At 42.3% G+C, this 15,077-nt stretch overlaps 1 protein-coding gene across 1 annotated transcript in view; it reads right to left on the reverse strand.

Moving 5' to 3' along the window:
- Positions 1–2,485, reverse strand: part of LOC124606051 — a 285,569-nt gene extending 283,084 nt beyond the window's left edge. Inside the window, exon 1 of the mRNA XM_047138011.1 lies at positions 2,365–2,485. Coding sequence (XP_046993967.1) covers positions 2,365–2,485 — 121 coding nt within the window. The remainder of the gene's footprint in view (positions 1–2,364) is intronic.
- Positions 2,486–15,077: the final 12,592 nt, after the last annotated feature.

The raw sequence follows: 15,077 nt of genomic DNA on the forward strand, positions 1-15,077 counted from the left end.
AAACTGTAAAATAAATTCAACATAGATATTCAAGAGATTACTAAAACAAACTTATTTTAAAAATGGAGATAGAAAGTATCTCATTAGCCATAAATTCTGTTGCTACACTGAAGGATTATTTAGATAATACAGAGTAGTCATTTTGCAAAAAATGTAAAACACATAAATAATAATAATGGTAATTGAATATCTACCATTTCACGTAACACTTTCACGCTATGTCTTTTCCTTCTTTTCTGGAAAAACATGTTCCCAGAGATAAGCAATGTATAATACACAGAAGAGCTAAAGGAACTGGTACACCTGCCTAACATCTTATAGGCCCCCACGAGCACGCAGAAGCAACGCAACACGACGTGGCATGCACTTGACTAATGTCTGGGAGAGTAGTGACACCATGAATCCTGCAGGGCTGTTCACAAACCCATAAGAGTACAAGGCGGTGGAAATCTCTTCTGAACAGCACGTTGCAATGTATCCCAGACATGCTTAATAATGTTTGTCTCTGGGAAGTTTGGTGGCCAGTGGAAGAGTTATAATCAGGAGAGTGTTCCTGGAGCCACGCTGTAGCGATTCTGCATGAGTGGGGTGTCACATTGTCCTGCTGGAATTGTCCAACTCCATCAGAATGCACAATGTACATGAATGGATGCATGTGATCAGATAAGTTGTTTACATACATGTCACCTGTCAGAGATGTATCATGGATCCCATATCACTCCAACTGCACATGCCCCACACCACAACAGTGGCTCCACCAGCTTCACAGACCACTGCTGACATGCAGGATCCATGGGTTCATGAGGTCGTCTCCATACCCATAAACATCCATCCGCTAGATACAATTTGAAATGAGACACATCTGACCAGGCAACATGTTCCCAGTCATCAACAGTCCAATGTCGATGTTGACAGGACCATGCAAAGCATAAAGCTTTGTGTCGTGCAGTCATCAAGCGTACACGAGTGGTCCTTTGGCTCCGAAAGTCCATATCACTGATATTTCATTGAACAGTTCAAGTGCTGACACTTGTTGATGGCCCAGCTTTGAAACCTGCAGCAATCTGTGGAAGCGTTGCACTTCTGTCACATTGAACGATTCTCTTCAGTTGTCACTGGTCCAATTCTTGCAGTATCTTTTTCTAGCTGCAGTGATGTAGGAGATTTGATGTTTTACCGGATTCCTCATATTAATGGTACACTTGTGAAATGGTCAAACGGGTCGGAGGTGCTGTCTTATCGCTTGTGTGCTGATTATAACTACACGTTCAAACTTGCATGATCCTGATAACTTGCCGTTGTAGCAGGAGTAACCGACCTAACAACTGAGCCAGACACATGTTGTCTTATATAGATGTTGCCGACTGTAGCGCCATATTCTGCCTGTCTACATGTCTCTGTATTTGAATACGCATGCCTATACCAGTTTCTTTGGCGCTTCAGTACCACCTTATCCTCAACATCTCATTTACGGGGTGAAGCTGATTCTGTTTTTCAGGGGAACAAATGGGATGTTGCGGTACACAGAATGGAAGCCATACATTGTCACCATGGTCCTAACATCTGATGACAGTGTGTAGCGTTACATTATGAAACATGTGTATATATACACATATATGCGTATAGTGTGCTGCGACTGGGAATAGGAAATGAATGAGCGGTGTAGCACAAGCGTTTTACATTACCAAATAACTTTCGCATTATACACCGGGGAGAAATGGAATGAGGTAGCACTATTTTAAACAGATGCTTCGCACCTGGGGGTTTGTAGGCTCCAGTATTCAGCCAGCCATTCTGATTTATGTTTTCCATGCTTTACCTAAATTACTTTAGGCAAATGCTGGGGCGGTTCCCACCAAAAGCAAAATCTAGATAGGAGACGGGGATGTGAATCATTGTCTTCAAAAATACGAGAGCAAGTGCAGCGCTTTAACAATGTAGAGGAATGAGTCATAGTACGCGATGAACAATTCGGATGGAAATGTATAAGACTGACACTTGGTGAACGCTATTCAAATTCGAGTGTGTTATCACAGCTGTGAAATTTGGTGCAGATAATGTGATGGGCTGGAGATAGTTTACGTGATTTTGTCTCAGGCCAGTAGTTACAGTAAATGGTAAAATGAACGCAGGGGTTTATAAATGCGAAGTCGACACGTTTTATAATCCGTAAATAGAGCCGCTTCCTGTATATACATCTCATTTGTTACTGAATAATGCACTCGAAATCTGTCATTTCGTAATATTCTTACTGTCTATCATGAGGACAATCAAAATCTGTAAGCATCAACAAATCGCATTACGCACTTAAGTGTTACGCTACATTTATGTAAGTTAAAAATAACGTTGTTTGGAATACGGTACCTAACTGAACCTGACGTATGGCGTTACCGTTCCTCTCGGTTTCTGCGAAAGGGCTTTCTAACAAAACGAGTTCTTCAAGTTCACTGTATTCTGAGAATAGTAATTTCTGAATCCTATTCATCATGTCTTCGTTTTTAAATCTTAAAATTGTTCACAAAAAGTTTTCATTTCGAATGACACCGTCTAGTAAACACAACAATGAAAATCTCGCTCCAAATAAATAAACGCAGTCCTTCACAGAAAACATATTTTAAAGCAAAGTTGCCAACACGTGATTATTTTTTCCGACAAACCAACACCCAAACATCCGTCAAACCCCCGCCAAAATGAAATACCTCCATATTTTCTTGCAAACATAAAAAACTAAAACTTACGTATTTTCTGCCAAATAAAAAGACGAAATTAAAATTTATTTTAAACATTATACTCATAACTAGTTTACGAGGCGGATAATCATTTAAAAAACCGCCGTACTCGGCCAAAATATAAAATATATATTATTATTAACTACATCACATTTTAATGTAGCAGTAACAAGCAAATTTAAATACAAGCCATTAAGTTTCTGGCATGCAGTCGCACGCATTCAGCTTTTACTTCTAATATTAACATGTATAACGTCCTGTCATCTTCAGAATGAGCCGACAGACAGATGGCTGGACAGTATAAAGCCGAAATATTCGAAGAAAAAGCCGAAATTATGCGCAGCACTCCCAAAATTTAATGAGCAGCCATTGCCCCACGAAAAGGTGAAGATGCACAAATTTAAAGATATTTACTCACCTATGTTGATTAAAATAATAACAGTTCATCCACATCGTCCTCTGCCTTTTCTTCAATTGACGTGCTGGATTGTTGGTCTCCTCGGTACGCAGCCATTGTGCCAATTTGGTTCAAACCGTGCTCTAGTTAGACGTAATTATGACAGCACTTGTTCACACGCCCAAGTCTGGCCCACGCAGTGAGAACTGCGTTTACCATATTTGTTTTAAGTCTATTCCTGAGGGAGATTTTCACATTGCTGAGATTGCTAAATGCTCTTTCAGTCTGAACGTTTGACCAAGGTAGCACCAAAAGCATCATTGCCAAATCTGAGATCTCCTTAAATGAATTTTGGGAACTAGCGTCTTTACATGATGTGATCCCTTGCCAAAGTTCTACTGTATTGGCGACATTTTTCCATTGAGCAGTAGTTAATTTTGACCGCTGGAAGTCAATTTTAGTTATTTCTGTGTCAGGTAATTGAAATTCCCGAGCTAGCGGGATTATACTTTCTTTCACCACCTTCAAATACTGTTCTGGAGCAATTAGGCACACTTTTTGCAAGGCCTTGACATTATTCAGCAGTCGCCTCTGGAGTTCCTCTGCTAAGCAAAACAGGCAATTTTCGCATCTACTGTGAAAAACTTTTCGCTTCCTGCGTTAATTTTATGTTCTTTCATCATATTTACCAATGAAACCTCTACTTCATGCCCAAGACAGATATTAGGGGATTTGTATTTCCTAACTTCTACCATTGGCAAATCCCCATTATAACCGGGGACAATGATCCACCTCGTAGACCTACAATAACAAGGTCTAAGTCTTGTCTTTGAACGATCTGCTGTACTCGTTTGAAATAATTTATTGACCTTTTGACATTCTTCTAGAGTTGGTCTAAGAAACAGAAGATAAAGCTTATTGATGGCATCAAAGTACATAATATATAATAGTTCATCTGTGTAGCGCTTGTCTGCTGTCTGGATATTTCAAAATGTGTCTGTAGTTAAAGCCACTGACTTAAAATGCGATTAACAGCAACTCCGATCGATAGCTATCTTGTGTCTCATTGGTGTATAACTTTAAGGGGTTCGATTCCATCATTTATTGCTTTAAACAGCTCCCTATACATGACTCTTCGAGAAGAACATTTGGAAAATTAAGAATACTTTTCACAAATTAAAGAACTCAAGATTCCTTGGTAGCATTTGGGCAGCAGAGGCCACTGCTAACTGAACTGAATGGCAAACACAGGGGATCAATACAAGATTAGGGACCTCAGATTTCAGTTTCTACAGACCCCATTGTCAATACCCACCATTACTTAGGCATTATCCATACCAGTTCCTCTCATTTGTTTAATGTCTATACCATAATTTGAAAGTAATGACTTTACTGCAGTAATAATACATTCAGCATTCCCCTGTTGTAGTTCAACAATTCCTAAAAAGGTAGAAATATCTCTGCTTTGGTCTTTTGAAAAATATACAATCCACACAGCCAATAATTTGGTGACAGAAATGTCTGTAGATTCATCTATAAGAAGACTGAAATGTCCATTACCAACATCGTTTTGCAGTTGTTACTCAAAGTGCTGGAAGAGAACGCTCCTGATCAAATCAATGCTCTTCATACGTTGTAGCTGTAATACAGATGCTTGGTCAGCACTTTGAAGAAATTTCTTGGTTAGATCCAGCGTTGCCAACTTGACGGATTTCCCGTCAAATTTGGCGGAATTCCAAGTTGTGTGATGGGTAAAATTTAGTTTTTACGGTTGACGAATTTTTTGACGTGTGTTATTAAAACTGGATAGTTTTTTTGATGGATTTTTCTGGTTTCCTTTGATTTTGAAAAAAAAAAATTCTTTGGTAAAACTATTATGAACACAAATCTTTGTGCCTCTGCAAGACAGTGCCATGAATGTATTGCACTAAAACTCTTTAAGTTTCGTACAGTGTGTTGCAAAAATGGGCTGAATTTCTGAATTGTTCATTCAAATTAAATACATGTAGGATATAATCGAGCCGGCCGCGGTGGTCACACGGTTCTAGGCGCGCAGTCCGGAACCGTGCGACTGCTACGGTCGCAGGTTCGAATCCTGCCTCGGGCATGGCTGTGTGTGATGTCATTAGGTTAGTTAGGTTTAAGTAGTTCTAAGTTCTAGGGGACTAATGACCACAGCAGTTGAGTCCCATAGTGCTCAGAGCCATTTTTTTGATATAATCGAAAGCTGAACTGAAATTAACTCCTTAGATTTCCTTCCCATCGAGCAATGTATGTGGCTATTTTTTAGCTAATAGTATCTGACATCTCTGACCACCAGCAAACCCAGCAAAGCAAACATAATGCAGTGGCAAATGGCCCTAATTTCAGTTGTATGGAACCAATAGCAAGTAAGAGTCCCACACTCCCGAAATGAGTGGAGGTAGCAGAAGCAGGAATCCTGAAACCCCGCCGGCCAGAGTGGCCGAGCGGTTAAAGGCGCTACAGTCTGGAACCGCACAACTGCTACGGTCGCAGGTTCGAATCCTGCCTTGGGCATGGATGTGAGTGATGTCCTTAGGTTAGTTAGGTTTAAGTAGTTCTAAGTTCTAGGGGACTTATGACCACAGCAGATGAGTCCCATAGTGCTCAGAGCCATTTGAACCTGAAACCCCATTATGGGAAGGGTCCGAGTGAAGGTGGTTTTCCATTGGCCTCCTCCGACCTGTTACGGAGTGCCAAGCATGGTTTTGTACACAAGGGAGGACTGTGATGAGTGCTGGTACTGTGTGGTGTCATGTTTGTGTTTTTATGGACGAGGAGGGAGGGCATCATGGGTGCCACCCAGTTTAACAACCCCATTTGACACACGAATCACTATCAACAGTTTCACATGTACTCTCTTCATGAGAGATTGTGGAGAAGCTTGGAATTTAATCCAGAACATTGGCGCAAAAACTAGCGGTCAGGAAGTTTCAACTACCATCTCTACTCCCCTGGCTGGCCAAATACTGGCAGCAAAAGTATCATCTACCACCAGGATTCGAACTGGCTTTAAATACATGATACGTGCCCGTAGCAACAGCAGCATACTAACAAAAATATGCTTTGCCCTATGAGTTAATGCCGTGAATTCTGGATAGTGAGCGCAGTATGTTAGTGTACGGTACTTCTCACGAATTATAACTTGGAATTTGTCGAGCATGGTTTGCGAGCACAGGGGAGAGCGGACAAGCTGTGTATGCTGCGTGGAGTGATGGGTTGCGAGGGTTGGTGGGAGGAGGGGGGGGGGGGGGGCACAAAATCCACCTCCATGTATTGTAAGCACCCAGTGCAAGCAACAGAAACCTGTCTTTTGAGCTTCCATGGGCTCTTAATAACTGGCTTTCTTTTCCGAAGTGGAGTAGAAGGTAGCCCCCCTGATGAACCAGCAAACTTATCATCAGTCATTTTCGTAAAAATCGCAATGAATATAGCGCAACAAAAGACAGACTGCGGCAGACAGCTCAGCTCAGTAAGAAAGAAGACGAGAATGCAGTCAACATCGGCTAACGGTACTCTGCACTGTTGGCAACGAACATCTGCAAATCACTAGGGCACGAATTCCGGCTGCTGCCGACTTCTACTGATAATCACTGTGGAGCTGCATACCACGTTACAATGTTGTGGTGAGTTATTGTGTGTTTAACATCTAGTGTCTGGTGCCCTTTTTGTTTGTTTTTATGACTGACTGTACATGTCTGAAAAGAATGGCAAGCGGTGTGTACGACATTTTAGGAAAGAGTGGTTAAGTGGTAAACAGTTAAAAAAGATTGGTTGCTAGAGGTGCCTGGGGAACCTAGTAGTGCGCCGTGTAAATATTGTCAATGCAACCTGAATGTGCATTTGTCAGCTTTAGTTCTGCGTGGTAAAAGTAAGAAACATTTAAAAGCAGTTGAACCTTTTTCATCTTCACAACGGTCAACATTGTCATTTCAGTCTATCAAACATACGTACGAATGTGCAGCTGCAGAAGCTGCTCTGACACTGTTTGTAGTTAATCATTTTGCAGTTAGATTCGTTGATCATCTTTCAGATCTAACCAGTACTGCTATCACGTGACAATTTTTTCCCTCAAACTAACACCAAACAATCCGTCAAAACCGGTCAAAATGAAATATCTCCATATTTTCTCCCAAAAATAAAGAAAAAATAAAACTTGTTTTAAAACATATTGCGCTCACTAACCAGAATTCACGGCATTAACTCATAGAGCAAAGCATATTTTTGTTAGTGTGCTCCTGGTGCTAGAGGCAAGTACCATGTATTTAAATCCAGTTTGAATCCGGTTGTAGGTGATACTTTTGCTGCCAGTATTTGGACGGCCAGGGAAGGAGAGATGGTAGTTCAAACTTCCTGATCGCCAGTTTTTGTGCCAATGTTCTGAATTAAATTCCAAACCTCTCTACAATCTCTCATGAGGAGAAGACATGTGAAACTGTTGATGATGATTCGTCCATCGGATGGGGATGTTAAGCTTGGTGGCCCCCTCGTCATCCATAAAAACGCAAACATGACACCACACAGACCAGCAGTCATCCCCTGTGTACAAAAACATGCTCGAAACTTCGTAACAGGTCGGAGGAGGGCAATGGCAAACCACCTCCATTCGGACCCTTCCCAGAATGGGGTTTCAGGATTCCTGCTTCTGCTCCCTACACTCAGTTCGTGAGTAAGGGACACTTACTACAGTTTGCCAGTCATCAGAGATGTTTAATATTGTTACCTAAAAAATAGCCATATAGATTGCTCAATAGGAAGGAAATCTAAGGAGTTAATTCCAGTTCAGTTTTCGGTTGTATCCCATATGTATTTAATTTGAATGAACAAATGAGAATTTCAGCCCGTTTTTGCAACACACTGAGTGAAACTAAAGAGTATTAGTGCAATACATTCATGGTACTGTCTTGCAGTTGCACAAAGATTTGCGTTCGTAATAGTTTTATCAAAGAAACATTTTTAAAAAATGAAAAAAACGGCAAAATACAGCCCAGTTTTAATAATAATAATCAAAAAATTCGTCAACAGTCAAAACTAAATTTTACCCGTCACACAACATGAAATTCCGTCAAATTTGACGGGAAATCCGTCAAGCTGGCAACGCTGTTTTGAAGGCCTGTTCAAATACTGGAGGGCGAACTATATTTTCCAGTGTTGAATATCGGTCAGCTTCTTGAATTGCGTTCTAGTAATAGGCAATAACTGCAGTAGTTTTGGGGTGCCAGTAAGGGATTTTAACACAAACGAAACATTTAAAAGCTTTTACCCAGCAGCTATACCATCTATTGATTTCTTTCATTTCCTGGTTTTATGTTTGTTTTCTTTGTTATTTGATTCTCTTCTGTCCCTAATCTGCACTTTCCTTTACGAAGATATCTGCCTTAGTATTTAATAATTGCACTGAAATAACGTGGCATAATTATCATTTAACATTTTCTTGATCCCCAGCCACTTGGCTGAAAACGACAGTATGCTGACGTCAGTTTTGTACGCCAGATATGTACTTCCGAAAATTAACTTATCGTGTATAATTGTTAGCTGTTGACAGCTGTACTTGTCACACGTAATACACTCCTGGAAATTGAAATAAGAACACCGTGAATTCATTGTCCCAGGAAGGAGAAACTTTATTGACACATTCCTGGGGTCAGATACATCACACTGACAGAACCACAGGCACTTAGACACAGGCAACAGAGCATGCACAATGTCGGCACTAGTACAGTGTATATCCACCTTTCGCAGCAATGCAGGCTGCTATTCTCCCATGGAGACGATCGTAGAGATGCTGGATGTAGTCCTGCGGAACGGCTTGCCATGCCATTTCCACCTGGCGCCTCAGTTGGACCAGCGTTCGTGCTGGACGTGCAGACCGCGTGAGACGACGCTTCATCCAGTCCCAAACTTGCTCAATGGGGGACAGATCCGGAGATCTTGCTGGCCAGGGTAGTTGACTTACACCTTCTAGAGCACGTTGGGTGGCACGGGATACATGCGGACGTGCATTGTCCTGTTGGAACAGCAAGTTCCCTTGCCCGTCTAGGAATGGTAGAACGATGGGTTCGATGACGGTTTGGATGTACCGTGCACTATTCAGTGTCCCCTCGACGATCACCAGTGGTGTACGGCCAGTGTAGGAGATCGCTCCCCACACCATGATGCCGGGTGTTGGCTCTGTGTGCCTCGGTCGTATGCAGTCCTGATTGTGGCGCTCACCTGCACGGCGCCAAACACGCATACGACCATCATTGGCACCAAGGCAGAAGCGACTCTCATCGCTGAAGACGACACGTCTCCATTCGTCCCTCCATTCACGCCTGTCGCGACACCACTGGAGGCGGGCTGCACGATGTTGGGGCGTGAGCGGAAGACGGCCTAATGGTGTGCGGGACCGTAGCCCAGCTTCATGGAGACGGTTGCGAATGGTCCTCGCCGATACCCCAGGAGCAACAGTGTCCCTAATTTGCTGGGAAGTGGCGGTGCGGTTCCTTACGGCACTGCGTAGGATCCTACGGTCTTGGCGTGCATCCGTGCGTCGCTGCAGTCCGGTCCCAGGTCGACGGGCACGTGCACCTTCCGCCGACCACTGGCGACAACATCGATGTACTGTGGAAACCTCACGCCCCACGTGTTGAGCAATTCGGCGGTACGTCCACCCGGCCTCCCGCATGCCCACTGTACGCCCTCGCTCAAAGTCCGTCAACTGCACATACGGTTCACGTCCACGCTGTTGCGGCATGCTACCAGTGTTAAACACTGCGATGGAGCTCCGTATGCTACGGCAAACTGGCTGACACTGACGGCGGCGGTGCACAAATGCTGCGCAGCTAGCGCCATTCGACGGCCAACACCGCAGTTCCTGGTGTGTCCGCTGTGCCGTGCGTGTGATCATTGCTTGTACAGCCCTCTCACAGTGTCCGGAGCAAGTATGGTGGGTCTGACACACCGGTGTCAATGTGTTCTTTTTTCCATTTCCAGGAGTGTAATTTATTACAGTTATTTAAATAATAATTGCCCGTACTACTTTCAATGAAATATCAAAACAATAAAACCACAAGATTTAATAACAAACAACAGGTGCTACCGTCCGGTTTCCCATAGCAGTGTCACTTAGCTCCCCATTGAACTCATTTGAACACAAACACCTACCAAACTTCCTAGCAGCAAATGACAGTTACGTTGCGATTCTATACACACGTACTACTTTATATCTCTGGTGCCCACTTGTTCCAGTGAGTTAAAAATAAAAAATTCCTAGGAGATGCTGGAACGCTGTTTCGGCCGAAATTAAGCCTTTCCCGATCCGACACTCCTCCCCCCCCCCCCCCCCCCACCCCCGCCCCACCACCGTTACTGCGCCATAAATTTGGCTGCATGAGCAGTTGGGTGGTCTGCAGAGAAGAGTTTCTGATAAAAGAATACCGATACAGGTGTCATTCGTGCTCTGAGATCCTAGGACCCTCCCCATTAGTTATTTTATCTACCGGTATTGATTCTGTCAGTTTCAGTGTCTTGACTAACAATATGGCTGACTTTTGTTCTGCGTTCTCCTTATGTTACTGTTGAAAAGTGCTGCTTAATTAGAGTGTGCTCCTATATGTTGCGAGTGCAAATTTATGTGCTGCTGGTCTTTAATTTTTTTCCTTTAGCAGTAGATTATCAGCTTGCTGTTGCTGAGTGTGAAAAGTATAATAACAAACTGTGCTACAGTGTTCAACCACATTATGGAGCTTTGGAAACTCTACTGAGGAAAGCAATGTAGACGTTCTGGACAGTTAGAACGTAAAAAGATTTGTCATTCAAACTGGAATTACCTTGTATGTCGGTCAGTTAATTGCATCTGCATACGTGCACAGGGACACATTCGACTGAAACGCAAACGGTCTCGAAAACAGCTCTAAAACATATGTATGATCGACAGTGTTCTCAAAACCTTTATAAAACTGTCCTTGTAATTCTTTCAAGGCCACAGTAAATTCTTCAAACCTCTCGTTTTCTTTAACAGCCGTGAGCTTAGGGAACTGGTCTGGCTTTAAGAGAATGTGTCTGTGGATATTACGAGTTATAGATCGATAATAACACACTTTTGCAGTTGAATGAACATTTATTTAAACACTGAACAAGGCGAATACAATAAGGTCGTACAAACAGAGCATGCAGAGAGACAGAGACAAAAGTAAAGTCAAAGATCATTTGGTCCAAAGACGTGGCACTTCACGACAGAAGCGCCACAGAGCTTTCCCCTGGTAGGGCAGGGCACAGCGGGGCGAAGCTAGCTCACTTCAACACAAAATCTTGGTGCTAGCGTGGCGGATGAAGGTGCTGTCCAGCTCGTGAAGTGGGTGCCTCGGAAGCCGTGCTGACAGGGTCATATGCGTCGGACTGCTGCGGTGGAGAGTCATTGGAGGCCAAGTCAGCAGCATCAGCAGGTGAGGCGTTGGCGATGGCAGGCTGACCAGGGTTTCAGAACATGGCTCGGAGAGGGACCACGCACATTTTAATCGGTTAACTGAAACTGTATTCAGTCGTCCTTTGAGTAGTATCACGAAAGTATTCACTTCATGGTGTAAGATGCGGTGCAGACTAGAGTAAGGAGGTTGCAGGCCAGCACGTACGGAGTCATCTCGTAGCATGACGAATTCGCACGATGCCAGGTCTTTGTGCACAAACACCAGCGGCGTGGAATGAGTGCAAGGCAGGGGTGGGTGAAGGCGGGTGACATGCATACACACTCATTCTATGAGGGCCGGAAGGTCGATTGCGTCGGACGGGGGTGTGTCTTTGCGAAATCAGCTGGCAGGACGAGTGGTTCTCCATATAAGACGCTCGCTAGTGAAGCATTCAGGTCCTCCTTGTGGGTGGAGCGGATGCCGAGTAAGACCCAAGGAAGTGCCTCAGACCAAAGCCCACCATGGTACATGAGTGCAGCTTTAGAGTTTGGTGCCATCGCTCAACCGGGCCATTTGCCTGCGGATTATAGGCCGTTGTATGGAATTTCACTACTCCACATGGCTCACACAGTCGAGCAAAAAGCATGGACTCGAATTGTCATCCCTGGGAAGCCAAATCTCGTCTCCCGTGCTGATAAGAAGGTGCGAGCAATGCTCTCTGCTGTAATGTCGACCAGAGGAACCACTTCAACCCAAATGGTGACACGGTCGATCATAGACAATATGTATTTGTACCCCTCAGAAGGGGAGAGAGGACTGACAACGTCAATGAGTACATGCCACAGGCGACTCCTGGGGATGTTGAACTATCCTAAAGGAGGCTGGGTGGGTCTGCCCACTTTACTACGTTGGCAAGGGACACATGCTCGTATCCAGGAGCAGCAATTGAATATCCCACGTTGAAGGCCAGATGGCACCAAGGGGTGGGGGGTGGGGGCAGTAGAAATGTTGCAGAGGACTGGAGTCGATGACCCGTGAAGGGTAAGAAATTTGATGGCAAGCAAAGACTCATCGTCCGAAACTAGTCGCTGTGTGTCTGTGTCTTCAGTCTGAGGTACAAAATTACTGATATATTACTGAGATACAAAATAGATAGTCAGATACAACATTTTGAGCACTGCGGATATAACAAGCGTCCGAAGAATGTTGGCAAATAAAGTCCATGTGCCGGAAGCGTTGTGGCAGGAGATCCTTCACCAGGCTGCATGTTGCGTCAATGAGTGGTTTATGGTCCGAGTAGATACTGAAAGGACGCCCCTCCACATCGCCCCTGAAGTGTTTGACTGTCTCATAAACCACGAGAAGCTTGCGGTTGAAAGCCAACCATTTAAACTAATAATAATAATAATAATAATAATAATAATAATTTTATTGTCATTCGGCCATTACAGCAATAGACAACGTCATATACATACTAAAATACAATTAATAGTTTGAAAGAAACAACAGGTTTCTTGTTAACATTATAGTATTATATTACAGTTGATAAATTCTCTTATGTCATAGAATGGGTGGAGGACTAGCCAGTCATGAATTGTTTGTTTGAATAATTGTTCAGGTAATTCTTGAACAGATTGAGGAAGTTTATTAAATAATTTGTACCCCATGATTTCGTAGCTGTTGAGTGACTTTGACAACCTGTGGTAAGGAATATAGAGGCACCTATTCCTTCTTGTATTGTGGCCGTGTACATTTTCTCTGGTTTTTGTTTCTGGTAATTTCTTCTTCGTATAAATTAGAACATAGTATATGTACAAGTTTATAACAGTCATGATTTTCTGTTCACAGAACAATGGTTTACAGTATGCCTTATATGCAGAACCAGTAATTATCCTAATAGCTTTTTTTTGCAGTATTAATATGTCATGTACACAGCTAGAGTTCCCCCACAAAATAATTCCATATGTTATTATACTCTGAAAGAATGAAAAATAGGATGTTCTAACATATGTTTCAGGAACACAATCCTTAAGTCGCCTTAACAGGTAAATAACTCTAGACAATTTACCACTAATATATTGTACATGTTGACCCCAAGATAATTTATCATCAATGTATACCCCCAAAAATTTGACATAACTTGGATCGTCTGACAGAAGCTTGTCTCTAAGACTACAGACCATCTGCTGTGTTTTGTTTTCATTCAGCAGGAATCCATTTGCCTTGAACCAATAGGATGCTTGGTCAATTGTCTTTGCTGCACAAGTTTTAAGGCTATTGAAATCCTCACTAGCATGAAGAAATGTTGTATCATCTGCATACAACACAGTGGTGGACTTGATAAATGACGGCAGATCATTTATCATTATCAGGAACAAAAAGGGGCCCAGCACAGATCCCTGCGGAACACCTACCTTGACTTGCTCTATACTCGACATTTCTCTCCCTACACAAACAACTTGCTTACGATTCTGAAGATATGATTTTATTAATTTAAGGCTGTTATGTCTAATGCCATAGAATTCCAGTTTTTCTAGGAGTGGCTTATGCTTTACACAGTCAAAAGCTTTGCTTAGATCACAAAATGTGAGTTGAGCATAGCCCTTATCCTCAAACACTTGATGTAAGTATTTGACTACAAAGTCTATAGCATCCACAGTAGACAACTTTTTCCTAAAACCATACTGAGATTCACTAATTATTCCTAATTTTTCAAAATAGACAGATAGCTGTTGGTAAATTACACATTCCAGTATTTTAGAAAAAGCTGGGACTATGGAGATTGGTCTGTAACTGCAAGGTGAGTCCATATCTCCCTTTTTATATATTGGAATTACCCTAGCCACTTTGAGTTCTTCGGGAAAATATCCTTCAGATACGCATTTATTTATACAGAATGTTAAGGGGTACACAATACAGTCTATTACTTTCTTTAGTAAATTACAGGATATGTCGTATATATCTACACTGTCTGAAGATTTCATCCGTTTTACAATGCTTAGGACATGACTAGGTGAGACCTCGGAGAACATAAACGTACCTGTGTCTGTTGGTGTTCTGCAAACATTTTTAGAAAGTAACTCTGATGAATTGATATCAGGTTTGATTATAGTATTTCCTACATTTTCAACAGATTTAATAAAGAAATCATTGAATTTTTGGGGACTTATATTAATTTTTTTGCTTCTTACATCTTTAGCAACACCATTTATTAATTTCCATGCAGCTTTGCACTTATTTGTAGAATTATCAATGGTATTGAAATTATGTGCTTTTTTGGCTTCCGCGATGGCTTTTTTATACTCATTCCTGCATTTTATATAGGCTAATCTGGCATGTTCTGTTTTCTGATTGCTACATATATTGTGCAACACCATAACTTGGTTTTTCATACTTGATAGTTGTTTAGTGAACCATGAATTTTGTCTGTTTGTAGCCCTGTTTGTAAAGCCTTTGTCAGATAATTTGCATTTCTTTACGGGGATATTGTCATTAAATTGCGTCAGAAATGTTTTAAAAAATCTCTCAAATAATAGTTTCCCT

This window comes from Schistocerca americana, chromosome 3 (genome assembly GCF_021461395.2).
Source record: "Schistocerca americana isolate TAMUIC-IGC-003095 chromosome 3, iqSchAmer2.1, whole genome shotgun sequence".
In the NCBI taxonomy this organism is placed as follows: Eukaryota; Metazoa; Arthropoda; class Insecta; order Orthoptera; family Acrididae; genus Schistocerca; species Schistocerca americana.